The following is a 27,904-nucleotide window of genomic DNA, read 5'->3' on the forward strand; positions in this document are numbered from 1 at the left end:
GCCATACATCCACCTACTCTAATCTGATTTCCTAGCACTTGTCCTGTGGCTTTGTATGCTATGTCATTTCAGGCAATCATCTAAGTATTATAAAGTGTTACAAATAGTTTCTGACTTCTTACAAAGTAAGTTCCAGATATCCACCATTCTTTAGGACAAAAAAAGTCCTAAATTCCCCCTTCAATCTCCTGCCCCTTTACCTTGAAACAATTGTCATTGTCATTCACAATTCTGTACATGTAAACCGAGGTCCCCCTCAGCCTTCTGTATTCTTAAAGAAAACACACTAGACCATCTACTTCCTCTTCCAAGCTGAAGTGATGACCCCATGGAATCGTACTACAGTTCAGACCTCACTCAAGTCTTACACAGCTCCACTATAACCTCGCTACTCTTGTATTCAGTGCCTTGACTAATAAAGGCAAGAATCCCATACACTGCCTTTACCACTTTATCTCCTTTCACTTCTCCATTCAGGGATTTATAGGTATGTATACCATGATCCCTTAGATTCTCAGTACTAGGCACCTACCATTCATTCTTTACTCCCTTGCCTTGTTTGTCCTGTAAAGGTGCATCACCCCATGTTTATTGAGATTAAGTTCCATCTGTCACTTTTCTGCACATCTTTTCAGCCCGTCTATATCATCCTGTAGTCTAAGGCTCTCCTTCTTGCTACTTACCACACACCAATTTTTGTCCATCCGTGAACTTACTGATCATAATTCTTACATTTGTGGCAAGGTCATAAATATACACTACAAACAGTAAAGAACCCAGTGCCGTATGCCACTGGACACAGGCTTCCAGTCACTAAAACACGTTTCAGTCAGTGCACTCTGCCTCTTGCCACTAATTTATTTTTGGATCCAAGTTGCCCTGGATTCTTTGGGCTTTTAACTTTGTTACCAGTCTCTCATGTGCCACCTTATCAGAAGCCTCACTGAATCCATGTAGACTACAATCACTGCACTACTTTGATCCACATATCTCGTCAGCACCTCAAAAAAAATCTTAAGTTTATTCAGCATCATCTCCCCTTGACAAACCATGCAGTCTATCCTTGTTTAATCCTTGTCTCTCCAAGTAGAGATTAATTTCTATTCCTCAGAATTTTTCCAGTAGTTTCCCTACCACTAATTTTATGTTCACAGCCTGGAGTACCCTTTATTTTTAACCACCCTTCTTGAAAATGAGTACCATATTAACTGCCTTCCTTACCTCTGATACTACTTCCGTGGCCAAAGGTGATTTGACAATTAATGTCAGAGTCCCCACAATAGCCTCGGAGGTATGGACAGCGTGAGTGAAAGTTGGAGGGAAAGTTGATCTGGAGTATTATGCAGTTTTGATATACCTAACTTAGAAAGTATATACTTGTTATGAAAGGAATACAACAAATATTCGCCAGTCTAATTCCTACAATGCTGGGATCGTCTGAGGAGAGATTTGGAAGGATGGGCCTCTATTCTTTAAACATCAGAAGGATGATTAGAAGTTGAGAAATGCAAAATTATTGCAGGGCTTGATGGAGTAGGTGCAAGAAGAATGCTTCCCCTGGGAGAAGATGGGACTTGGAACCAGGAGATAAAGTCTGAGAATAGGGAGGGCTGAGATGTTTGGAATTTGAGATAAAGAGGAATTTCTTCACTTAGAGGTTAGTGAATTATTGGAATCTTCCACCCCAGAGGGCTGAAGAGGCTGTCGTTTTAATTGATTACATTTGTAAATATTAAAGCTATCAAGGGATATGGGGTAGTACAGGAAAAGGATATAGAGGTAGGTGATCAGCAGGGGCTGGTTTGAAGGGCCAAATAGCATACTCATAGAGTCAGAGTCATACAGCATAGAAACAGACACTTCAATCTACCTCGACCATTCCAATCTGACCTCATCCCATTTGATAGCATTTGGCCCATATCCCTCTAAACCCTTCCTTTTCATCCATCCACCCAGATGCCTTTTAAATATTGTAATTGTACCTACCTCCACCACTTCATCTGGCAGCTCATTTCATATATGCACCACCCTTTGCATGAAAAGGTTTCCCCTCAGGTCCTTTTTAAATCTTTCTCCTCTCACCTTAAACCTATGCCCTCTAGTTTTAGAATGCTCCAACCTAGAAAAAAGACCTTGGTTATTCACCCTGTGCTCCTAGTTCCTATATCCCTATCCAAAAGTGAAAACGTTGGCTCGTCACTTTTTTTAATTTACCCACGGATTGAGTGTGTAGCTGGCTGGGCCAGCACTTATTGCCCATTCCGAGTTGCCCTTGAAGGTAGCAATGAGCAACCGTCGTGAACCACTGCAGTCTACATGCTGTAGATGAACCCACAATGACATTCACCAGGGAACTGCAGGATTTTGATCCCATGGCAATGTATTTCCAAGTCAGAGTGATGAGTGTCTTGGAGGGGACTTTACAGGTGATGGTGTAACTACTGCCCTGTCCTTCTAAATGGAAATAGTCATGGATTTGGAAGGTGCTGTCTAAGGAACTTTGGTGAATTTCTGTAATACATCTTGATGTTATACACTTTGGTATTGAGTGTTGATGGTAAAGGGAGTAGATGCTTGTGGATGTTATACCAGTCAAATGGATGCTTTGTCCTGGATGGTGCTAAGTTTCTAGAGTATTGTTGGGGCTACGTCTAGGAAGTAGGGTGTAATCCATTATACTCTTGACTGTGTATTGTAGGTAATGGAGAGGCTTTGAAGCTTCAACGAGTTCAGTTACTTACTGGAGGATTCTTAGTCTCTGACCTCTTGAAGCTACTATATTATAAATGGCTAGTCCAGTTGAGTGTTTGGTCACGATACTGAGGATAACTTGCATGCCCTCCAAAATTATACCATGAGCTCTTTCAAGTCCACTCAGTAGGTCACCAGGGTATCAATATAATAGCCAATTGAAAGATAGCACTGTCTCAGTGCTGCACTGGAGTGTCAGCCTTGATGTTTGTGCTTGACCCTTTAGAACGGCTTTTGAACCCATAATCTCTTGCCTTGTGAGAGTACTACCAATGGAACCAATGCAATCCCAATGTGAGGATTCTTGGTTTCAGGCAAAAGTTAAATCAAAAACTCCAGGTTGAGTCTGCACCCTCAAGATGATGTCTACCCCTGTACAGTTTTAACAGCTGAATTGAAAGATGTGATGTTTGAGGTGGCTGTGAAGAAGGCATTCCATGGTGTGACCTCCATATGTCGGAATTGTAGCTTTCTGGAAAGATGTTGAGGTACGTTAGAGGTTTTGATACAGTTTGTCATGAGCCTGAAACCAGAAAGAGTATAATCTTCTGCAATACAATGAAAGTATGTTATGATGCTGCATGCATTCCCTTTGTTTCACTTGGAGTCTATTAACTTTCCCACTCTGTTTTGACCACCATCTTGCATCCACTTCCTGCGAACATCAGACAGGATTAAATTAACAACCTGCATCTGATTGGCCTGTCAATCTGGCTGGCTTCTGTGGAGGAATATAAAGCAAAGCAAAATTCTAATGAGGTCCGGCACTGGTTTAGTAGAGCTCTATATTTCCAGATTTCCTGATGGTAGGCTTGCACTGCTTCAGTATTGTTGTATCTGATTGTGCAGTTCAGGTTGGATTATATATTTTTAAAAATCTTTAAAGTTGGTTAACTTAGCAGTTTGCTTCTCTGTTAGAATTTAGGTTTGACGATGATTTCAGTGATATTCTAAATCTGGAGAAGAAAAACCAACAGAACCAAACTGGAAGCAATTTTACAGCTGTGGCAGTGCCCCCTCGGATAGAGTGAGTAACAGATTTAACTATACTGGTCCACTGTGTTGAGTTAGCTGGGACTACAGCTGGCTACTAAAATTTGCCTCATTGCCCATGGATGAGGGTGGACAATGGACATGAGCCAGGATTTGAAACATCACATCACTTTTCAGTGTTCCCAGGAATGATGAGAAAACATGTGCTGGTTTAACTGTAAAAATTTCTTTTCCTTTGAGTAGGAAAATCAAGCAGGATTTTCTTCCTTCTTTCCTCCCTAATTTGTTGACTACTTGCTGAGGTGCAGTTCCACCAGTGCTGATTTCCTGCATGTACCTTGATTTGGTGGCTGGTATTCATGTAAGACTTGACAATGAATATCAGCACACTTTTTAGCATCAAGGATCAAACAACATGTTGTTAAGTATGTATGTTTTAGAACATAGAACAATACAGCGCAGAACAGGCCTTACAGCCCTCGATGTTGCGCCGACCTGTGAACTAATTACGCCCATCCCCCTACTCTACCCCATCATCATCCATGTGCTTATCCAAGGATTATTTAAATCTCCCTAATGTGGCTGAGTTAATTACATTGACAGGCAGTGCATTGTACCCCTTAACCACTCTCTGAGTAAAGAACCTGCCTCTGACATTTGTCTTAAATCTATCACCCCTCAATTTGTAGCTATGCCCCCTTGTACAAGCTGATGTCATCATCCTAGAAAAAGATTTTCACTGTCTACCCTATCTAATCCTCTGATCATCTTGTATGTCTCTGTCAAATCCCCTCTTCGCCACCGCCTTTCCAATAAGAATAGACCCAAGTCTCTCAGCCTTTCCTCATAAGATCTTCCCTCCATACCAGGCAACATCCTGGTAAATCTCCTCTGCACCTTTTCCAATGCTTCCACATCCTCCCTGTAATGGGGTAACCAGAACTGTACTGAAAGTGTGTTGCTGGAAAAGTGCAGCAGGTCAGGCAGCATCCAAGGAGCAGGAGAATTCACTTTTTGGGCATGAGCCCTTAGAACATAGAAGGATACAGCGCAGTACAGGCCCTTCGGCCCTCGATGTTGTGCCGACCGAGTCCTACCTAACCTATACTAGCCCAATAACTTCCAAATGCCTATCCAATGCCCGCTTAAATGAACATAAAGAAGGAGAGTTCACCACTGATACAGGCAGGGCATTCCATGAACTCACAACCCGCTGTGTGAAGAATCTACCCCTAACATCTGTCCTATACCTACCACCCCTTAATTTAAAGCTATGTCCCCTAGTAACACCTGACTCCATTAGCGGTAAAAGGTTCTTAGTATCTACCCTATCTAAACCCCTAATCATCTTATACACTTCTATCAGATCTCCCCTAAACCTTCTCTTCTCCAATGAGAACAGCCCCAAGTGCCTCAGCCTTTCCTCATACGATCTTCCTACCATTCCAGGCAACATCCTGGTAAACCTCCTCTGCACTCGTTCTAAAGCTTCCACATCCTTCCTATAGTATGGCGACCAAAACTGCACACAATACTCCAGATGAGGCCTCACCAGAGTCTTATACAACTGCAACATGACCTCAGGACTCCGGAACTCAATTCCTCTGCCAATAAAGCCCAGTACACCATATGCCTTCCTCACAGCACTATTTACCTGGGTGGCAACTTTCAGAGATCTGTGTACATAGACACCAAGATCCCTCTGCTCATCCACACTACCAAGTAGCCGACCATTAGCCCAGTAATCCATCATCTTGTTATTCCTACCAAAGTGAACGACTTCGCACTTAGCTACATTGAATTCCATTTGCCACATTTCCGCCCAGCTCTGCAACTTATCTATATCCCGCTGTAACCTACCACTTCCTTCCTCACTATCCACAACTCCACCGACTTTCGTGTCATCCGCAAACTTGCTTACCCAGCTTTCAAGTCCTTCCTCTAGATCATTTATAAAGATAACAAAAAGCAATGGTCCCAAAACAGATCCTTGTGGTACACCGCTAGTAACTGCGCTCCAAGATGAACATAATCCATCAACTACTACCCTCTGTCTCCTTCCAGCCAGCCAATTCCTAATCCAAACCTCTAATGTATCCTCAATGCCATACCTCCGTAGTTTTAGCATTAGCCTACAATGGGGAACCTTATCGAACGCCTTACTAAAATCCATATACACAACATCTACTGCTTTACCCTCATCCACTTCCTTAGTCACCTTCTCAAAGAACTCAATAAGGTTTGTGAGGCACGACCTGCCCTTCACAAAACCATGCTGGCTATCCCTGATCACGTTATTCCTACCCAGATGTTCATAAATCTTATCCCTTACCATTCTCTCTAAGACTTTGCCCACCACTGAAGTCAGACTCACTGGCCTATAGTTACTAGGGCTATCCCTACTCCCTTTCTTGAACAATGGGACCACATTCGCTATCCTCCAGTCCTCTGGTACTATTCCCGTTGACAATGACGACATAAAAATCCAGGCCAATGGCTCTGCTATCTCCTCCCTAGCTTCCCATAGGATCCTGGGGTAAATGCCATCAGGCCCAGGAGACTTATCTATATTCATCCTTTCCAATATTCCCAAAACCTCTTCCCTGCATATTTCCAGGGCATCCATTCTAATTATTTGTGATTCCATATTCACATCAGCAACAGTGTCCTGTTCCTGAGTGAATACTGATGAAAAGTATTGATTTAATGTCTCTCCAATCTCCTCCGCCTCCACACACAACTTCCCACTACTATCCTTGACTGGACCGATACCTACCCTAGTCATCCTTTTATTCTTGACATACCTATAGAAAGCCTTTGGGTTTTCCCTAATCCTACCAGCTAAAGACTTTTCATGTCCCCTTCTCGCTTTTCTTAGCTCCCTCTTTAGCTCCTTCCTGGCTACCTTATAACTCTCAATCGCCCCTACTGAACCTTCACGCCTCATCTTTACATATGCCGCCTTCTTCCCTTTCACAAGGGACTCCAATTCCTTACTAAACCACGGCTGCCTCACAAGGCCCTTTACACCATGCCTGACTGGTACATACCTATCGAGGACACGCAGTAGCTGCTCCTTAAACAATCCCCACATCTCATTAGTGTTCTTCTCTTGAAGCCTGTTTTTCCAATCCACACAACCTAAGTCATGCCTCACTGCATCATAATTTCCCTGCCCCCAGCTATAGCCCTTGCCCTGCGGCGCACGATTATCCCTCTCCATCACTAAAGTAAAAGTCACCGAGTTGTGGTCACTGTCCCCGAAGTGCTCACCTACCTCCAAGTCTAACACCTGGCCTGGTTCATTACCTAGAACCAAATCCAATATAGCCTCCCCTCTTGTTGGCCTGTCGACATATTGTGTCAGGAAACCATCCTGCACACATTGTACAAACACCGACCCATCTAATGAACTCGAGCTATAGCTCTCCCAGTCAATATCTGGGAAGTTAAAGTCCCCCATAACAACCACCCTGCTACCTTCACTCTTTTCCTGAATCATCCTCGCAATATTATCCTCTACTTCTCTAGGACTATTAGGAGGCCTGTAGAAAACACCTAACAGGGTGACCTCACCTTTCCTATTTCTAACCTCAGCCCAAACTACCTCAGATGGCAAGTCCTCTTCCATCGTCCATTCCACTGCTGTGATACTGTCTTTGACAAGTAATGCCACGCCTCCCCCTTTTTTACCCCCATGTCTGATCCTACTAAAACATTTGAACCCTGGAACGTGCAACAGCCATTCTTGTCCCTGTTCTACCCACGTCTCTGTAATGGCCACAACATCGAAGTCCCAGGTACCAACCCACGCTGCAAGTTCACCTACCTTATTCCTTATACTTCTGGCATTGAAGTATACACACTTCAATCCTCCTTTCTGGTTACAGGCACCCTCCTTAGAGATCGCTGCATTATTCCTAACCTCCCTACACTCAAGGTCCTGTACCCTAAAGCTACAGTCCTGGTTCCCATGCCCCCGCGGAGTTAGTTTAAACCCTCCCAAAGAACACTAGCAAACCTCCCCCCAAGGACACTGGTGCCCCTCAGGTTCAGGTGTAGCCCATCCTTTTTATAGAGGTCCCACCTTCCCCAGAAAGGACCCCAGTTGTCCAGAAACCGGAATCCCTCCCTCCTGCACCATCCCTGTAGCCACGCATTTAACTGCTCTCTCTCCCTATTCCTTGACTCTCTATCACGTGGCACGGGTAACAAACCAGAGACTACAACTCTGTTTGTTCTAACTCTGAGCTTCCAACCTAGCTCCCTGTAAGCCTGTCTGACATCCTCACCCTTCTTCCTACCTATATCGTTGGTGCCAACGTGGACCACGATCTGGGGCTGCTCCCCCTCCCCCTTAAGGACCCGGAAAACACGATCAGCGACATCACGTACCCTTGCACCTGGGAGGCAACATACCAAACGTGAGTCCCTGTCGCCCCCACAAAACCGTCTGTCTGTACCCCTCACTATCGAGTCCCCAAGAACTATTGCTCTACCTTTCTCCACCCTACCCTTCTGAGCAACGGGGCCAGGCTCCGTGCCAGAGGCCTGAACCTCGTTGCTTGCCCCTGGTAAGTCATCCCCCCCCCACAAGTATCCAAAACGGTATACTTGTTCTTGAGGGGAATGACCGCAGGGGGTCCCTGCACTGGCTTCCTCCTCCCACTCCCCCTCACTGTCACCCATCTATCTTGAACTTTCGGAGTAACTACTTGCCTAAAGCTCCGATCTATGACCTCCTCTGCCTCCCGAATGATCCGCAGTTCATCCAACTCCAGCTCCAGTTCCCTAACACGGGTTTGGAGGAGCTGGAGATGGGTGCACTTCTTGCAAGTGTACTCAGCAGGGACGCTAATGGCTTCCCTCACCTCATACATGTTGCAAGAGGAACATTGCCCTCTCTGCACTGCCATCCCTCTAAAAGTAAGCTTTCCTTAAAAAAAAAACAACAAAAACCAACTAAATCTAAAGAAACAAACAAGGAAAATGCAGCACTTACCCGCTAGTCACAATTGGTCTTATTATTAGGTTAGAGGAGGTGGAAGGGTGGGAGGCACTACTCGTGGAGTGCCTCGGGTGACTCGCCTACGCCTTTAAATAAGGGGAGAAAAAAAAAACCTTACCCAGGTAACCTAGCGCGCCTTCCGGGTCTGCTACCGCTTTTTTTTAAAAAGGAAAACTTTAAATTTACAACTATTAAATAAGCGACCAAACTTACCCACCAGTCGTCGCGAAGTCTTCCAAGAGACTGAGGCCTAAAACTCGGAGCCCGCCTTTAAATAAGGGGAGAAAAAAAAACCTTACCCAGGTAACCTAGCGCGCCTTCCGGGTCTGCTACCGCCTTTTTTTAAAAAGGAAAACTTTAAATTTACAACTATTAAATAAGCGACCAAACTTACCCACCAGTCATCGCGAAGTCTTCCAAGAGACTTCTTCAGGAACCTAACCAGAACTGTACACAATATTCCAAATGTGGCTGCACTAGTGTTTTGTATTGTTGCAGCATGACATTATTGCTCCAGAAGGCCAATAATCGCCAATATTCTACCAATAAAACCTAACACACTGTATGCCTTCTTAACAGCACTATCAACCTGGATGACAACTTTCAGAGATCTATGTACATGGACTCCAAAATCCCTCTGCATATCCACACTACCAAGAATCTTTCCATTGACCCAGTATTCTGCCTTCCTGTTATTCTTCCCAAAGTGAATCACCTCACATTTAGCTGCATTGAACTCCATTTGCCACTTTTCAGCCCAATTCTGCAGTTTATCCAAGTCCCCCTGCAACCTGTAACATTCTTCTACACTGTCCACTACTCCACTGACTTTAGTGTTATCTGCAAATTTACTAACCCATCCCTCTATGCCTGTGTCTAAGTAATTTATAAAAATGACAAACAGCAGTGGTCCCACATCACGTAACCAGACTCCAGGCTGAATATTTTCCATCAACCACCACTCACTGCCTTCTTTCAGAAAGCCAGTTTCTAATCCAAACTGTTAAGTCACCCTCAATCCCACACCTCTATTTTCTTCAAAGCCGACCATGTCAAAGACCTTACTGAAGTCCATATACACCACGTCAACCGTCCTACCCTTATTCACATGATTGGTCACCTCCTCAAAAAACTCAATGAGGTTTGAGACATGACCTGCCTTTGACGAAACCATGTTAACTATATGCAATCAAATTATGGCTTGCTAGATGACTATAAATCCTATCTCACATAACCCTTTCCAAAACTTTCCTGCAAACTTTCACTGGTCTATAATTACCTGAGTCATCTCTCCTGCCCTTCTTGAACAAGGGCACAACATTTGCAATCCTCCAGTCCTGTGGTACAAAACTTATAGATCATGATGACTCGAAGATCATTTCTGGAATGGATGTTTCAGGTTCCAGGGTTTAGATTTTTCATTAAGAACAGGAAAGGCAGTAAAAGAGGGGCAGGTGTAGCCTTATTAGTCAAGGACAGAAAATGGTGGCTGAAAGAATGTTTGACGAGGGCTCGTCTACTGAGGTAGTGTGGGCTGAGGTTAGACACAGGAGAGGAGAGGTCACACTGCTGGGAGTTTTGTAGGCTCCGCAGAGTTCCAGGGATGTGGAGGAAAGCATCGGAAAACGATTCTGGGTAGGAGTGAAAGGAACAGGGTGGTCATTATCGGGGACTTTAACTTCCTCAACCTTGACTGGAAATATTATAACTCTAGTACGTAGTATGGATCAGTTTTTGGCCAATGTGTGCAGGAGGGCTTCCTGACACAGTATGTCGAAAGGCTGACGAGAGGGGAGGCCACAATGGATCTGACGCTTGGTGATGAACCAGGCCAGGTGTTTGATTTCGTGGTAGGTGAGCACTTTGGAGAGAGTGACCATTCGGTTACGTTTAATTTAGCAATGGAAGGGGATAGGTACATGCCACAGGCCAAAAGTTATCGATGGGGGAAGGGCAATTATAATGCAATTAGGCAAGATTTAGGATGCATAGAATAGAGTAGCGAAATGCAGGGGATGTGAACAATCGAAATGTGGAGCTGGTTTAAAGAACAGATATTGCGTGTCCTTGTCAGGCAGGGAGGAAGTGATAAGGTAAGGGAACCGTGGTTTGCTCCAGAAATTGCATATCTTGTTAAGCGGAAGAAGGACGCTTATGTGACGTTGAGACGAGATGGTTCAGATGACGCGATGGAGAGTTATAGATTAGCTAGGAAGTATTTAGAGAGTTAAGAAGAGCAAAGAGAGGACATGAGCAGTCTTTAGCAGGTAGAATAAAGGAGAATCCTGAAGCTTCCTATAAGTGTGTGAAGAATAAAAGGTTGACTAGGATAGGAATAGAACCAGTCAAAGTCAGAAGTAGGAAAGTTGTGTGTGGACCCTGTGGAGATCGGAGAGGTCCTAAGTATTTCTCATCAGTTTTCACTCTGGAAAAGGAGAATATTGTAGAGGAGAAGAATGAAATACGAGATATTAAACTAGAAGGGATCGAGGTTAGTAAGGAAGAGGTGTTATCAACTCTAGAAGGAGTGAAAGTAAACAAGTTCCTTGGGCTGAATGGGATTTATCCAAGGATTCTTTGGGAAGCTAGGGAGGAGGTGTTGGAGCGTTCAGCTTTGATCTTTGAGTCCTTTTTCCAGAAGGGATTACTAGATAACCAGGATTGGAAATCTGGACAGTTTTCCTACTTCCTATAACAGGACACCATAGCAAATTGTAGGATGTTCTCTGCCATCTGGATGGATCTGGTCAAATGCGGATTTGCTTTATTTTGTAAGACTTCACCTTGTGTTGTGAACCACTGATAAGCCATAATCTGCCATTATGAGTGGATAGTGAAAAGTGATTCCTAAAAGCAATTAGTTATCTTTTATGCATTGCTTCAATCATGAATCTAAAGCAAAGTGCTGTGAACCTGCTCTCACAATTCAAGAGTTTCAAAAAAATGAGATTTGCAACTTCTGGGGTAACGAGCTTTGATGCAACAATGGCAGTGTGGAGCAAGCATTTGAGTTTTGACCGCTATGAGACCCCTTTTAAATGTTTTGTTTTTTCCTTTGGTAGGCATAGCTTAATCATCTGCTCTCTGGGACCCAATTGCTGCTACAAGCACAGCCTTTTAAGAGGTGGGTCTTGGCTTTTTTCAGGGTAAACCCAGCAGTGTAAACTACCCTGCTGAGCAGCCCTCTCAACACCTTGCCACCAGTCTTGATTCTGGAGTCACTCAAAGTCTGAGGTCTTAGCATGAGGGCTTGTTGTGAAAGGTTTCGGAAGCACTGTTACAATTAACTGTTTTTCATGTCCAGGTAAAAGCTAAAGACATCGGCAACTAAGAAACTTTTAATCTGTGTGCACTGGTTTTAAATCTTGAGTAGAATGACCACACAGATTTGTTTTCGATTATTGTTTTTGCTGCTTACCTGTAGTTGGCACTAGCTGTTCCTCACATAGCAATCTCTTTTAAGGGTTTGTATTCCTCTCTTTCTAATTCCTTTTCACATTCACTTTAAAGCAACAATTGGAAACTTAATTATGTATGTATGTGCTTTATAGACCAACTACTGAGAAGGATATACCACGAAATGGGCAACCAAGAGTATCCAATACCATGAGAAAGCTGTTTGAGCCAAGTAATCAGTCTGGTGCCAGAGAAGGCCTGATTAAGCATTACCTTGTTCGGCGGGAGAGAGAATACGTCAACATTCACAATTTTAGGTCAGTATTTTCTTCCATCTCGTTGTATGAGATTGTGAATCTAATATGTTATAATAATATCTAATATAGATTGATTATTCATTTAATCTTTATAACAATTAGCATAGAGGATTCAATTTTTTCTAATTCTGGGGATGTTTTATTCTGAGAGTTTAATCACACTTGTTTCATAATTTGAGAAGGGCAAAATCATAATCAAGTCTGAAGTTCAACTATCTAACAAATCTGAAGGGCTATCTCCATCCTGACAAGCTTCTCAGATTTTTTTTGCCTCTTTTTATCCATCTCTTCACAGTTTTCATTTCATGAAGTTCCTGTTTAGTTGCAAATGATTCAAACGCCACCTTTTGGTGGCACAAAGAAAGTGGCCATGTAAAGAAGGAGCTGATGTCATGCAGAAGTGACAAACCATTTTATTATAAAGCTGAGAGAATATTTTTTCAAATCACATTGGAAGTTGACCATTTTTACTGACCCAAGGATATTTTGACCAATTTATATGGGTAGCATTAAGGCAATTAATTCCTGAAAACGCTAGGATATTTTATAGCACCAAAGTTCAGCAGCAAAGCAACAGACATTTAAAAAGGTGATTATTGAATTAGATAATTAAATTAAACACTCCACCAAGAAGAAAAATAATCTGACATCAAAAGGGAGCAAAGTAGATGGCTGAGGGACCCCCCTCTTCCCCCATAGTGCTGCCTCCCGTGGTTTGGACTGAATGTGAAGAGCTAGAGGGAGCAGGAAAGAAAGTAGTCAAGCAGCAAGGCGATTGGAAAGGTGTGGTAATCAATGCACTGACATCACTGTGTGGAATGTAATGACATAACAGCATATGTGCAGCCACATTTTGAATCCTGCTGTGGCAGCTGACATAACCAGTACACTCTCTGCAAATAGGAAAGGGGCAGGCAACAGTTTTATCAGCTAGATAGGCATTCGCCTATTAAATCCATTTTCTTTTCAGTTTCCAGACTTTGTCCTTCGAGAATTGTGTGGAGTAATGGAAAGATTCCCAGGCCAATTAACACTTTCTAATGTTCCTTTTGAATGTTATAATTTTAAAAAAGTCATAGAACACAAAAACTTTGTGACTAGATTCCATATTTTAACCAAATATAATCTGTTACTATTGGTGTCATTCCAATAAGTTTTCTGTATCATTTCCCAAAATGGATACTCAGAACTGAATATATATTATCTCCAACTACGAACTCATCATACAAAGTAATCCGCTGTGGGTATTAGATGTCTGAAATAAAAATAGAAAATGCTGGAATTACTCAGGTTAGGCAGTATCCATAGAAAGAGAAATCTATTTAACATTTGCGGTCAATAACCTTTCTTCGGAACTAGAGCAAGTTAGAAATATAATGCGTATTAGCGAGTAAAGGTTGGGTAGATTTAAAGAAAAGGGAAATGGGGAGACCATGGTTGTGTTGTCACTGGACCAGCAACCCACTGATGTTCTGGGCTTCAGGTTTGAATCCCATCATGGTGGATGATGGCATTTGGATTAAAAATAAATTTAAAAATCATTTGGAATTACAAACTAATGATGTCCTTTTAGGCAAGGAACACTGCTTGTCATTACTTGGTTTAGCCTACATGTGACTCCTGATCCAAAGCAATAAAGTTGACACTAATTTGTCCTGAGAAATGGCCACAGCAAGCCATTCAGTTTTATCAAACTGACTGGAAGTCTCAAAAGAAGAATGAAACTGTATCGACCATTTAACAGTGACCTAGGGATAGGAAATGCCACTGGCAAACACAGCCCTTGTTGACATTGCAAAGTCTTCCTTTCTGGCGTCTTGTGCCAAAATTGAGAATATTAGTCAGACTAGTCAAACAGCATCATGTAATCATACTTAAGACAACGTACCTTACAGACAACATCCCACAACATCCCAGACAATATCAACACCATCTCTGTGTATGTCCTTTCCTATCAGTGCTTGACAGTCAGCAAAGAATTGCCTTCGGAGTCCTCACTGTTTTCTGTGGACCTCGTGATGTTTTATGGTATCGGATCAAATGTGAAAAATCACACGACACCAGGTTATAGTGTTTCGGAGCGCCGCTCCTTCATCAGGTGGTTGTGGAGGACACAATTTTTTAAATTGTTAAAAACCCACATGCACGCATATACATATACGTTTGTGGGGTGAATTTATACTTGCAGAGTTACAATGTACTTTGCTCAAAAACTGCATGAATCCATGTAAGACTCTGTTAACTCACTTTTTAGATTAGAATCAGTCTAAACATTATGGCACGGAGAACACAGGGGAGGTGGGGGTGGGGTATTGGGGGGAGGTGGGAGGGCAGTTTAAAAGAGATGTAAGTGGCAAGTTTGTGGTGGTGAGTGCTTGGAATGCACTGCCAAAGGATATGGTGGACGCAGACACAATAACAGCATTCAAGAAACAACTGGATGAATACATGAATAGGAAGGGAATACTGGGAAATGGATCCTCCTAAGTGAAGACAACTTTAGTACGGAAGGGCAAAATGTATCTGAGCAGGCTTGGAGGGCCAAAGGGCCTGTCCCTTTGCTGTGCTGTTCTTTGTTCTTAACCTCCTTACTAATGCTCAGTTTGGGTTCTGCCAAGGATCCTTGACCTCATCACAACCTTTGTTCAAGCATGGACATGAACTGAACCTCAGAAGTGAGTGCCGTTCATATCAAAGCCACGTTTGACTGAGTGTAGCATTAAAGATTCCTTATAAAATTGGAGTCAGTTTTTCCCAGCAGGGAGTACCACTGAATAAATGTAATAATGAGCACACAGGGAGATGGTTGTGGTTGTGATCTCTGCATGAATTCCTTAGACTAGTCTCAGCACAGCCATCTTTTACCGGTTCATCGATAAACCTCCCTCCCTCATAAGGTCAGAACTTGGACAACTTGAATTTGAACATTTTGGAGTTTGTGTCAAAATTGGGAAATTTGTCTCTCAGACTAATTAAGGAATAGCTTGTCAGTTGCATTCTTGGAATTATGCCTTAGAAGGCAATGTCACAGACACCACTGTCACCATTTGTTGCTGAGAAATCAGAAGACTGTTCATTGGGTATCCATTCTTTTTGAATACACTGTATAGTTGATTTTCCTCTGCACTGTGTAGAGCAGTATATGCAAAAAGAATGGGTACCCAATGAACACAGTCCGCCAATTTCTCAGCAACAAATCCAAACAAGCAGACAAAACACGTCCAGAAATCCTAGCCACTTTCCCCTACATCAAAGACATCTTGGAAATGACTGCCAGACTACTCAGACCCCTTGGCATCATGATAGTCCACAAACCCACCAACACACTAAAACAGCAGCTAATGAACTTGAAAGACCTTATACAAACAACAAGCAAAACTAATATCATCTACAAAATACGTTGCAAGAACTGTAACAAACACTAGATTGGACAGACAGGCAGAAAACTAGCCATCAGGATATATGAACATCAACTAGCCACAAAAAGACATGACCCACTCTCACTAGTATCCTTACATACGGATGAGGAAGGACACCACTTCAACTGGGACAACACATCCATTCTAGGAAAAGCCAAACAGAGACATGCACGAGAATTCCTAGAAGCATAGCATTTTAACCGGAACACTCTCAACAGACACATTGACTTGGATCCCATTTACCACCCCCTGAGAAAAGGAACAGGAAATGACACCACCTGGAAACCCAAACATATAAATAGAAAGCGGGCTACACCACCAGTGCTTCATTTGGACACTCGCTGAAGATGTTACCTAGTATGGTGACAAAACATCTGAAAACGAGCCTTCTAGCTCAGTGAGCAAACCTACATCCAGAACCTCAACCCTGAGCTACAAATCTTCTCAACTCGCTAATGTCTATTTTATCTTCATGATTACATCATATGATTAGAATTGGTATAATTTTTTAAAATCAAATATTCATTTTGCCTTTGTAAAGGTCAATCTTAAATTACAAATGAGAATTCCATTTATGATTCTGTCTCCAGATTTTTTATTGGCACCTGGAATGTGAATGGGCAATCTCCTGATACTAGTTTGGATCCATGGCTCCGTGCTGACCCTCACCCACCTGATGTGTACTGTCTAGGGTAAGAGACATTATTAAATTGTCATAAATAGTTTGTTTTATTGTTTCATGGGATCTGACCATCTTTGCACGTCCTTAATAATTCTGCAGAATGAGCTGCCATATTAATCTGCTGTGGTCAATTGGCTCTATTAGAAAGGATTTTTGGATTTTGGTGTAACAAGTGGAGGAAAGGTGATGTAGGTCAAGTCAAGATGGTGTGAGACTTGCAGGTGGTAGTGTATGTTTTCTTTTAATTCATTCACAGGTGGGAGCGGACAGTTTTGGGGGTGGACGAGAGAGTTAGAGTGGGAGCGGGCAGGGTTGGCAGGGGGCGGATGGGGGTGGGCGGATCGGAGGGCAGGGTAGGAACCATAAGGTTTGGGGGTGGACAGGGGCGAAGTGAGAGTGTGCAGGGTTGGAGTTGGACGAGTGGGGGGGGTGGGAGCGGGCAGGGCTGGCGGACGGGAGTGAAGTGGGGGAGGGCGGGGTTAAGGGGGATGGGAGGGCGGGGTTGGGGCAGACGGGATTGGGGCGAACGTGGGGGCAGAGTGGGAGTAGATGGGACTCGGGTTCTCGCATGCAGTGTGCTTTTGCCTAAAAAGGGAGCAGACTTCACAGAAAAGTCTGAGCCCCAGTGGAAATCAATTAACCGAATAATCAATTATTTGAACAAAATAGTGCCCTTCCATCTCGTTCGGATAATCGAGATTACTCTGGATTTATGTTGCATGCTGCTCCTGCTGTTTTGCATGCGAGCAGCAAAGAAAATGGGCTTAGAATAGAATGATGCCTGATTACTGGTGTAGATATGATGGACTGAAGGCTTTTCATGTTGTAAAGCTTGGAGTCCGATTATGGTGGTAATGCAGAAGAGTGCATCCTAAATGTGAAGTTTAGTCTTGGTTTTCATAGGCCCTTAGCAATGTTCATTCTTCCCAATACTGTTGTGAAAGGATGCAACTACGGAGGATGAGGTCAAGTAGAGCACCAATTTATTTTTATAATTCTTGAGTTACTTGTATATGTTGAAAATCATTTGAGCTGTATGCTACCTTACCTTTCAGGGTTTATTTTGCTCTTAGATGCAATCTTGCTTGAGATGTTGACTTCAATCACGAATTCTTTTACTTGATTTTAAGTTTTCAGGAGTTGGATCTGAGTACCGAAGCTTTCTTTTACTTTGAATCTTCCAAGGAACAAGAATGGCTGAGTGCTGTAGAAAGAAGTTTGCACCACAAATCCAAATATTACAAAGTAAGTTAGTGTCTGCAAATTGCACAAAATTAGTTGAGTGTCTAAATAGTTGAGATTGATTCAAACAAACTGTTCCTTTTAAATTACTTTCTTTTAATATGGCCTACCTTTTCTGTAGTTCTGTTACAAAGATCAGGCTAGGGGGGCAGGGTTGTGGCGGGGGAGATATCACCTTCCCATATTGGTGTCCTTTTCTGTTGACAGTTTTTCATTAGCCTATTTCTTGATATTTCTTGGAACACTGGGTATTGTGGGGAGAGGTCAATGGTATGCACAGCTAAATCTTTTTAACAGAAGAATGTTGTCTGAAGACAGCACTCAGAGAAAGCTGAAATAAAGAAAATACATGTATTCAGTTGAGTAGAATGCCATTTCTATATCACAGAGGCAGTGTCTGGTAGATGTGATGCTAAATAAGGCTCTGTTTACATCAGAAAATCACTGAGTAGACGGAGTCAAAGTTCAAAGGAATTTGTTCTTTAATTTTCCAGGCAAGTGCCACCAGGTGCATGAGGTTTGAAAGCAGAGGATTTGCTAATTCTCACAGTTTTGGTGTTAATGACAATGGTGGACATACGAAAAGGATAATTTTTAAAACAATTATAGCTCCAATTTCCCACTTCCAAAACGGAGACTGCAAGATGTATTGTTTCTCCATTTGTGTACATTTTCTGTCATTCATAACATTTTGTATTTCACTTATTTTTCCCCTTTACCATGTTTTAGATTAAATTGATTCGTTTAGTTGGAATGATGATGATCATATTTGTTAAAAAGGAGCATGAAAAGTACATAAGAGATGTGGAAGCAGTGTCAGTAGGGACAGGAATCATGGGAAAGATGGTAAGAACAAAATTATTGAGCTCGCTGAAGAATACTATTTTTCTTTTTACAGATACTGAATTTCCAGTTTTTTGTTTACTACAATTCAGTGGTTGCTGGAAATATTTACCACCTTTCATATTAGTATAAAGCATGAGACAAAATAATTTTACATCATCATTTTAAGGTCTTTAATTATGAAAGAAAACCATATGTTTAAGATTGTTGGGACACTGCCATTAATAAATGATGAATCCAAAGGTTTTCTGACAAATCTAGGCCTAGGAAAGAATTATACCTAACTTTGGCTTATGACAACATATTGCATCAATTATAATTGATCTAGTATTTACTGTTGTGCGATCAGAATATTCATAATACTTCAAATTATTTTAGCGCTACCTGTCTGTTTTCAAAAGAAAACTACCAAGTGCTTATGTTAAAATATAACATGAGGTTTACCTTCTCGATAAAATATACAGGTTTCTGTCAGAAATGAACCAGAATTCCAAAAGACTAAGTAACGTGCATGTGTTCCTGTTCTCAGGGTAATAAAGGTGGAGTGGCAGTGCGGTTTGTCTTTCACAACACAAGTTTCTGCATAGTGAACTCTCACCTAGCTGCTCATGTGGAGGACTTTGAGAGACGAAATCAGGATTACAAAGATATCTGTGCACGCATGATTTTCCAAGTAGCTCAGCAGAATCAACCATCTATAAGCATTAGTAAACATGAGTGAGTATGAAAACGTGCTTAGGAAATAACTGCTCATGGGGTCGGAGTTGAACATCTGATCCTCAGCCCTACGTTTGTGTAAGTACGGTCATTATTTTGAGAGTGTACATATATTGAGCTTAACAAAGTGAGGATGTTTGCACTGGGTAGTAAGATACTATTGCAGTTAGACCACCAGTTTCTGAACCTAGTGTTCAGAGTCAAGAATAATACAGGAATGTTTGAATGCAGTACGTGGATGACCGGTGAAGTTGTGAGATTAGCGAAGAGGAAAAAGGATGCGTACATAAGGTCGAGGCGACTGAAGTCAGACAAAGCTTTGGAAGAATATTGGGAATGTACGACCAATCTGAAACTAGGAATTAAGAGGTCTAAAAGGGGGAATTTGTTATCCTTAGTGAGCAGGGTTAAGGAAAACCCCAAAGCCTTTTGAATAATGAGCAGGAGGGGAACTAGGGAAAGGGTTGGCCCACTCAAGTCCAAGGGAGGAAAGATATGCGTGGAGTCAGAAAATGGGTGAGATTCTTAATGAGTACTTTACATCGATATTCACCAAGGAGAGGGACATTGTGCATGTTGAGGTTAGGAATAGATGTTTGATTTCTCAAGGTCAATGAGACTGGTACAGTTGAGAACAGAAGCGAGTCAAACAGTCAGAGCAAGCAGGGACAAGGTAGGACTAATAAATTAAACTGCATTTATTTCATTGCAAGGGCCCAACAGGGAAGGCAGATGAACTCAGGGCATGGTTAGGAACATGGGACTGGGATATCATAGCAATTACAGAAACATGGCTCAGGGATAGACAGGGCCGGCAGCTTAAGATTCCAGGATACAAATGCTACAGGAAGGATAGAAAGAAAGGAGGGGCAGTGGCATTTTTGATAAGGGATAGCATTGCAGCTGTGCTGAGGGAGGATATTCCCGGAAATACATCCAGGGAAGTTATTTAGGTGGAACCGCGAAATAAGAAAGGGATGATCACCTTATTGGGATTGTATTGTAGACCCCATAATAGTCAGAGGGAAATTGAGAAACAAACTCGTAAGGAGTTCTCCGCTATCTATAAGAAAAATAGGGTGGTTATGGTAGGGGATTTTAACTTTCCAAACATAGACTGGGACTGCCATAATGTTAAGGGTTTAGATGGAGAGGAATTTAAGTGTGTATAAGACAATTTTCTGATTCAGTATGTGGATGTACCTACTAGAGAAGGTGCAAAACTTGACCTACTCTTGGGAAATAAGGCATGGCAGGTGACTGGGGAGCACTTTGGGGCCTGCGACCATAATTCCATTAGATTTAAAATAATGATGGAAAAGGATAGACCAGATTTAAAAGTTGAAGTTCTAAATTGGAGAAAGGCCAATTTTGACGGTATTAGGCAAGAACTTTTGAAAGCTGGATGTTTGCAGGTAAGGGGACGGCTGGAAAATGGGAAGCCTTCAAAAATGGGATGATGAGAATCCGGAGAAAGTATATTCCTGTGAGGGTGAAAGGAAAGGTTGGTAAGTATAGGGAATGCTGGATGACTAAAGAAATTGAGGATTTGGTTAAGAAAAAGAAGGAAGCATATGTAAGGTATAGACAGGATAGATTGAGTGAATCCTTAGAAGGGTATAAAGGAAGTAGGAGTATACTGAAGAGGGAAATCAAGAGGGCAAAAAGGGGACATGAGATAGCTTTGGCAAATAGAATTAAGGAGAATCCGAAGAGTTTTTACAAATACATTAAGGACAGAAGGATAACTAGGGAGAGAATAGGGCCCCTCAAAGATCAGCAAGGTGGCCTCTGTGTGGAGCCGCAGAAAATACAAAATGAGTTTTGCATCAGTATTTACTGTGGAAAAGGATATCGAAGATATACACTGTAGGGAAATAGATGGTGATGTCTTACAAAATGTCCATATTACAGAGGAGGGAGTGCTGGATTTCTTGAAAGCATAAAAGTGGATAAATCCCCAAGGCCTGATCAGGTGTACCCTAGAACTCTGTGGGAAGCTAGAGAATTAATAGCTGGGTCTCTTGCTGAGATATTTGTATCATCGATAGTCACAGGTGAGGCACCAGAAGACTGGAAGTTGGCAAATGTGGTGTCAATTTTTCTAAGAAGGGTGGTAAGGACAAGCTAGGGAACTATAGACCAGTGAGCCTGAAGTCGGTGGTGGGCAAGTTGTTGGAGGGAATCCTGAGGGACAGGATGTACATGTATTTGGAAAGGCAAGGACTGATTCAGGATAGTCAACATGGTTTTGTGTGTGGGAAAGCATGTCTCTCAACTTGATTGGGTTTTTTGAGGAATTAACAAAGAGGATTGATGAGGGCAGAGCGGTGCATGTGATCTATATGGACTTCAGTAAGGCATTCGACAAAGTTCCCCATGGGAGACTGATTAGCAAGGTTAGATCTCATGGAATACAGGGAGAACTAGCCATTTGGATACAGAACTGGCTCAAAGGTAGAAGACAGAGGGTGGTGGTGGAGGATTGTTTTTCAGACTGGAGGCCTGTGACCAGTGGAGTGCCACAAGGATCGGTGCTGGGTCCTCTCATTTACATAAATGATTTGGATGCGAGCATAAGAGGTACAGTTAGTAAGTTTGCAGATGACACCAAAATTGGAGGTGTAGTGGACAGCGAAGAGGGTTACCTCAGATTACAACAGGATCTGGACCAGATGGGCCAATGGGCTGAGAAGTGCCAGATGGAATCTAATTCAGATAAATGCAAGATGCTGCATTTTGGGAAAGCAAATCTTAGCAGGACTTATACACTTAATGGTAAGGTCCTAGGGGGTGTTGCTGAACAAAGAGTCCTTGGAGTGCAGGTTCATAGCTCCTTGAAAATGGAGTCGCAGGTAAATAGGATAGTGAAGAAGGCATTTTCACAGTATTGAATACAGGAGTTGGGAGTTCATATTGTGGCTGTACAGGACATTGGTTAGGCCACTGTTGGAATGTTGTGTGCAATTCTGGTCTCCTTTCTATTGGAAAGATGTTGTGAAACTTGAAAGGGTTCAGAAAAGATTTACAAGGATGTTGCCAGGGTTGGAAGATTTGAGCAACAGGGAGAGGCTGAACAGGCTGGGGCTGATTTCCCTGGAGTGTCGGAGGCTGAGGGGTGACCTTATAGAGGTTTACAAAATTATGAGGGGTATGGATAGGGTAAATAGGCAAAGTCTTTTCTCTGGGGTCGGGGAGTCCAGAACTAGAGGTCAGAGGTTTAGGGTGAGAGAGGAAAGATATAAAAGAGACCTACGGGGCAACTTTTCCACATAGGGGGTGGTACGTGTATGGAATGAGCTGTCCGAGGAAGTGGTAGAGGCAGGTACAATTGCAACATTTATGAGGCATTTGGATGGGTATATGAATAGGAAGGGTTTGGAGAGATATGGGTCGGGTGCTGGTAGGTGGGAGTAAATTGGGTTGGGATATCTGGTCGGCATAGACAGGTTGGACCGAAGGGTCTGTTTCCATGCTGTACATCTCTGACTATGGGTAAGGTCCTAGGGAACTGGAGAATTGCTAATGTCCCCTTTTTTTTAAAAAAAAGGATAGCAGATATAATCTAGAGTAATTACAGCCCTGTGAGCCTGACGTCATTGGTAGGAAAGCTACTGGAGAAGATACTGAGGGATAGGGCATATACCCATTTGGAAGAAAATGGGCTTATCTGTGATAGACAGCATGGTTTTATGCAGGGAAAGTCATGTCTTTCAAACTTAATAGAATTCTTTGAAGAGGTGTCAAAGTTGATTATTGAGGGAAGGAATGTAGATGTGGAATTCAGTAAGGCATTTGGTAAGGTTCCCCTTGGTAGTCTGATGAGGAAGATGAAGTCGCGTGGGGGCCAGGGTGTTCTTGCTAGATGGATGGAGAACTGTTTGGGCAACAGGAGACTGTAGTAGTGGAAGGGAGCTTCTCAAAATGGAGACCTATTATCAGTGTAAAATCTTCGAGTAAAAGTGCTTTGACCAGCAACACATTTGCACCTATTATCAGTGGTGTTCCATAGGGATCTGTGCTGGGACCGCTGTTGTTTGTGATATACATAAATGATTTGGATGCAGGTGTAGGTTGCCTCATTAGCAAATTTGCAGATAACACTAAGATTGGTGGAGTAGCAGATAGTGAAGGGGACTGTCAGAGAATACAGTAGAATATAGATAGATTGGAGAGTTGGGCGAAGAAAAAGCAGATGGAGTTCAATCCAGACAATGCGAGGTGATGTATTTTGGAAGATCCATTTCAAGACCGACCTGTACAGTAGATGGAAAAGTCCTCGGGAACATTGATGGACAGAGAGATCTGGGTGTTCAGGTCCATTGTTCCCTGAGGTGGCAACACAGGTCAGTAGAGTGGTCAAGAAAGCATACAGCATGCTTTCCTTCGTCAGATGGGGTATTGAGTACGAGAGTTGGCAGGTCAACTTACAGTTGTATAAGACTTTGTTTCAGCCACATTTGGAATACTATGTACAATTCTGGTCGCCACATTACCGAGAGGGTGCAGAGGAGGTTCACCAGGATGTTGCCTGGTGTGGAGGGTGCTAGCTATGAGGAGAAGTTGAGTAGATTATTTTCTTTGGAAAGAAGAAGCTTGAGGGGGGGAACCTGATTGAGGCTGACAAAATCATGAGAGGTGTAGACAGGGTGGATAGCAAGAACCTTTTTTTCCCCCGAGTGGAGGACTCAATTACTAGGGGTCACGAGCTCAGAGTGAGAGGGGAAACGTTTAAGGGACACGTGTGTGGAAGGTTCTTCACGCACAGAGTGGTGGGTGCCTGGAATGCATTGCCAGCGGAGGAGCAGGACGATAGTGTTATTTAAGATGTAACTAGAGAGATACATGAATGGGCAGGGAGCAAAGGGATACGGATCCTTAGAAAATAGGCAGCAGATTTACATGCAGGCTCTGGATGACCGCAGGCTTGGAGGGCCGAAGGGCCTGTTGCTGTGCTATAATGTTCTTGTTCTTTATACAGTTCTTCGTTTCTCCCAACGTTGTGTGTCATTAAACAAAACGTTTTCTCTTGGCTCACTGTATGTCTTGCACTAGTCTCTCTGATTTTGCTATAGTACAATATTTCCTGCTCTAGGTTCAGCTTGGTTTACTTGAATAATAAGAATGTCAAAACAAATTCTATTTAGGACTCTTACAAATAGAATACAAGGGATTTTACTTTTATCATTTTAAATTTGCAAACTCCAAAGATGAAATTTGCTAAAATATCTGTGCCCTCTAATCTTTTATTTGAAACTAGGCAATTTGGCAGGCACTTGGAAAAGTGATACTGGTTCGCAATTCTGGCAACTTGCAGTATAATTTTTATTTGCACTTAATCCAACAAGCCAACTTCCATAAGTAAATTTGGACTTACTGTGAACTTACTGGATTTAACAAATCATCTGGCAAATGAACAATAAACACTTAGTATTTAGGTGTGCACTTCTGATAATATACAATATATAATCAAAAAATATAACTCTGCAATTTCTGTTGTAAAATAGTGCAAATTATTTTTCGTGCATTTTCTAAAATCATGACAGTAGAGGTCGGTTGAAAGCAGGTAGTTTGATCCTCAGTCATTTGGCCGAGTACTTGATGCAGAAAAAATGTGAAAAAGTACTCCAAACGTTAGAAATGAAGAAGTGTTTGTTGTAATAGTCATTGGCTAGTGTGAACTGCAAATGTAAACCAAGTAATTCGAGTTCCATAGGTCAAGTTGAAAAGCAGCAATATTTTGCTATCTGGAAAAATTGCGCTCTTAGCTATTTCTTATAACTAACTTTGCACTGTATTGTACAGTTTCTATATAAACACTATATTCCTTTGAAGACAGGTATAAAGTTACTTTGTGCAGTTAAACAAACATTTTACATATGCTTCCACTAACACCACTTAGATACCTTCTGTCAAAGTGCCCAAAGATTAAGGTCAGTCTAACAAGTTTTGTATCCTCCTCAATTTATTATACTATTCCACTAGTTTAAAAAGAAATTTCAAAGATGTTTTAATTGAATTTAACACATGCTGTGCTGTAGATGTCAAAAGTTTCGATGTATCCAATTGATTTCTATCCTAATATATGTTTGCTCTTTGCAATTTCATAGTTTGCAAGGTTCTCCAGGAATATATCCCCAACAAAAAGCTGGACTTTGCTGTAATGCATTTCCTCCACTTTTTTCAAATTTTCTAACCTTTCTCATTATGCCTATTTCTTGTCACAGTGTTGTTATTTGGCTCGGGGATCTGAATTACAGACTCTGTCTCCCAGATGCCGGTGAAGTGAAGGCATTGATAGAAAAGCAAGATTTGAAGAAACTTTTGGAATATGACCAAGTAGGGAAAGTTAAATCTTGCTGATTCTATACTAGTAAAAAGTGAGGTCTGCAGATGCTGGAGATCAGAGCTGAAAATGTGTTGCTGGTTAAAACACAGCAGGTCAGGCAGCATCCAAGGAACAGGAAATTCGACATTTCGGGCCAGAGCCCTTCATCAGGAATTCCTGATGTGACCTGCTGCCTGACCTGCTGTGCTTTAACCAGCAACACATTTTCAGCTCTGATTCTATACTATCTTTGCTCAGCTCCTGAGAATTGTGAAAATAGTGCCATAAATAGCTTCTGTATAATCACTAGAACTGTAATTACAAGTATTTTAAAATGTGCCAATTTTGTTTCATACTGCTAACTTGTTTATACTGTTTTACTTAAATGCCAAACATTATGTTTTGCGACTAATAATATAATAGACTGGCTTGACTATATCCAAGCTATATCTGCAACTTGTTTTTATTTTTAAACTCCATTTGTGGAGTATAGGGATGTGGGTGTCACTGGCTAGGACAGCCTTTACTGACCATCCCTAATTGCCCTTGAGAAGGTGGTAGTCAGTAATTAGGGATGGCTAATAAAGGCTGGCCAGTGAGGACCCTTCTTGTAAAAGAACAGAAATGCGGAATTTTGAAAGATGAACAGCTATTGTTTTATGTGTGATCAGCATGGGAAAAATATGTGAATGTGCCTCGTAACTTATATTGTTTTATGTGAAAAATACCTAATGTTAAATTTTTGTTTATTGCTATGCTTGAGGTTTTAGTACATGTGCTTAATTTTATTATGCGTTTAGTTATGAGAACAATTATGAGCTGGTCTATTTTAAGTCAAATTATAGAATGTGATTTAGGAAAAACTTTGAAGTGTTGGCGAGCATTAAGGTTGCAAGTGTACTGTCAGTATTTTGTAGAGGACATTGCTTGTTGATATTGACCAATTGTATATTTCTGGAAATTGTGATTTTACTTGTTTCCTTGAATATCTAAAAAGCTACAGCAGTTCTTAAAGTATGTCCTGTTAGTAATATACATCAGGTTACAGTGTGTCTTTACTGCTTTGTAGTTTGTAGTACTGGTGATGTGCGTTTGTATGTTTTTACATAAAAATCATTGGCAGTTTGATATCCAATTCCATCAGTGTACCTGCATTTTAGTTTGGATTAAGAGCATAATTTGATTAAATTTATTTAATAATTACTTTTGACACGTTTTGTATTTTTTAGTTAAATATCCAACGCAAAACTAAGAAAGCATTTGCAGACTTCAATGAGGGAGAAATTCATTTCAGACCAACTTATAAGTATGACACCAAATCTGATCGATGGGACTCAAGGTAAGTAGTTGTGATAGATTTGTTGTTCAAGTTGTTAACAATGGTATCTTAGGAAATATCTTATGAACAAGTTGTTTAAGTTTTTGTCATAATTTGTAGATTTTCTGATGGAACCGATGAAACATCGTAACAAACTTTCTATTTTGGGCATAGTTCAGGAAATTGTATACAATATCAGTTTTAATTGTCTTGCTCGAACCTCCTTTTAATTTTATTTGCGGATTGCAGAGAAAAAAAGAAAATCTTCTGTGAACTAATAGAACTTTGCAGTACTTTAGAATACTCACTTAAATTTTTCGTTGAAGGTATTCCTTGAAATACTTCAGTAGTAGTCCAGTCCACTGACAGAGTAATCCAATTTTAATTAATTGGAAGATGAAATTAAAATAGTTACAAAGCCTTTTACTGGATGTAGGTTTGCTCGCTGAGCTGAAAGGTTAGTTTTCAGATGTTTTGTCACCATACTAGGTAACATCATCAGTGAGCCTCCAGATGAAGCACTGGTGGCATGGCCCATTTTCTATTGATGTGTTTAGGTTTCCTTGGGTTGGTGACATCATTTCCTGTGGTTATGTCATTTCCTGTTATTTTCCTCACAGGTGGGTGGTAAATGGGATCCAAGTCGGTGTTTGTTGATAGATTTCATTTTATGATCCTGGCTTAGCATCACCTGATTGCTGTTATCTAATTTTATTTTAGCTTTTCTACTTTTCAACCTTGACTGTACTGTGAACCCTGAATGTTTTCCCTTTACTTGCCTTAATTGGGGGGAAAAAAGAACATTTTAAGATAAAAGCAAAAGAGTGCAGATATTGAAAATCTGAAATCAAATCCAAAATTGCTGAAAATAATTGATTTTGTAACACCTA

The 27,904-nt window shown here is 41.6% G+C and overlaps 1 protein-coding gene across 2 annotated transcripts in view; it reads left to right on the forward strand.

Moving 5' to 3' along the window:
• Positions 1-27,904, forward strand: part of ocrl (OCRL inositol polyphosphate-5-phosphatase) — a 119,147-nt gene that overhangs the window by 38,299 nt on the left and 52,944 nt on the right. For both annotated transcript variants that reach the window (XM_060832724.1, XM_060832726.1), the window contains 8 exons: positions 3,670-3,778; positions 12,304-12,465; positions 16,475-16,576; positions 17,697-17,811; positions 18,538-18,654; positions 19,181-19,368; positions 25,596-25,707; positions 26,926-27,035. In XM_060832724.1, the coding sequence (XP_060688707.1) occupies positions 3,670-3,778; positions 12,304-12,465; positions 16,475-16,576; positions 17,697-17,811; positions 18,538-18,654; positions 19,181-19,368; positions 25,596-25,707; positions 26,926-27,035 (1,015 nt within the window). The remainder of the gene's footprint in view (positions 1-3,669; positions 3,779-12,303; positions 12,466-16,474; positions 16,577-17,696; positions 17,812-18,537; positions 18,655-19,180; positions 19,369-25,595; positions 25,708-26,925; positions 27,036-27,904) is intronic.

The sequence above is a fragment of the Hemiscyllium ocellatum genome, chromosome 11 (assembly GCF_020745735.1).
Source record: "Hemiscyllium ocellatum isolate sHemOce1 chromosome 11, sHemOce1.pat.X.cur, whole genome shotgun sequence".
NCBI lineage: Eukaryota > Metazoa > Chordata > Chondrichthyes > Orectolobiformes > Hemiscylliidae > Hemiscyllium > Hemiscyllium ocellatum.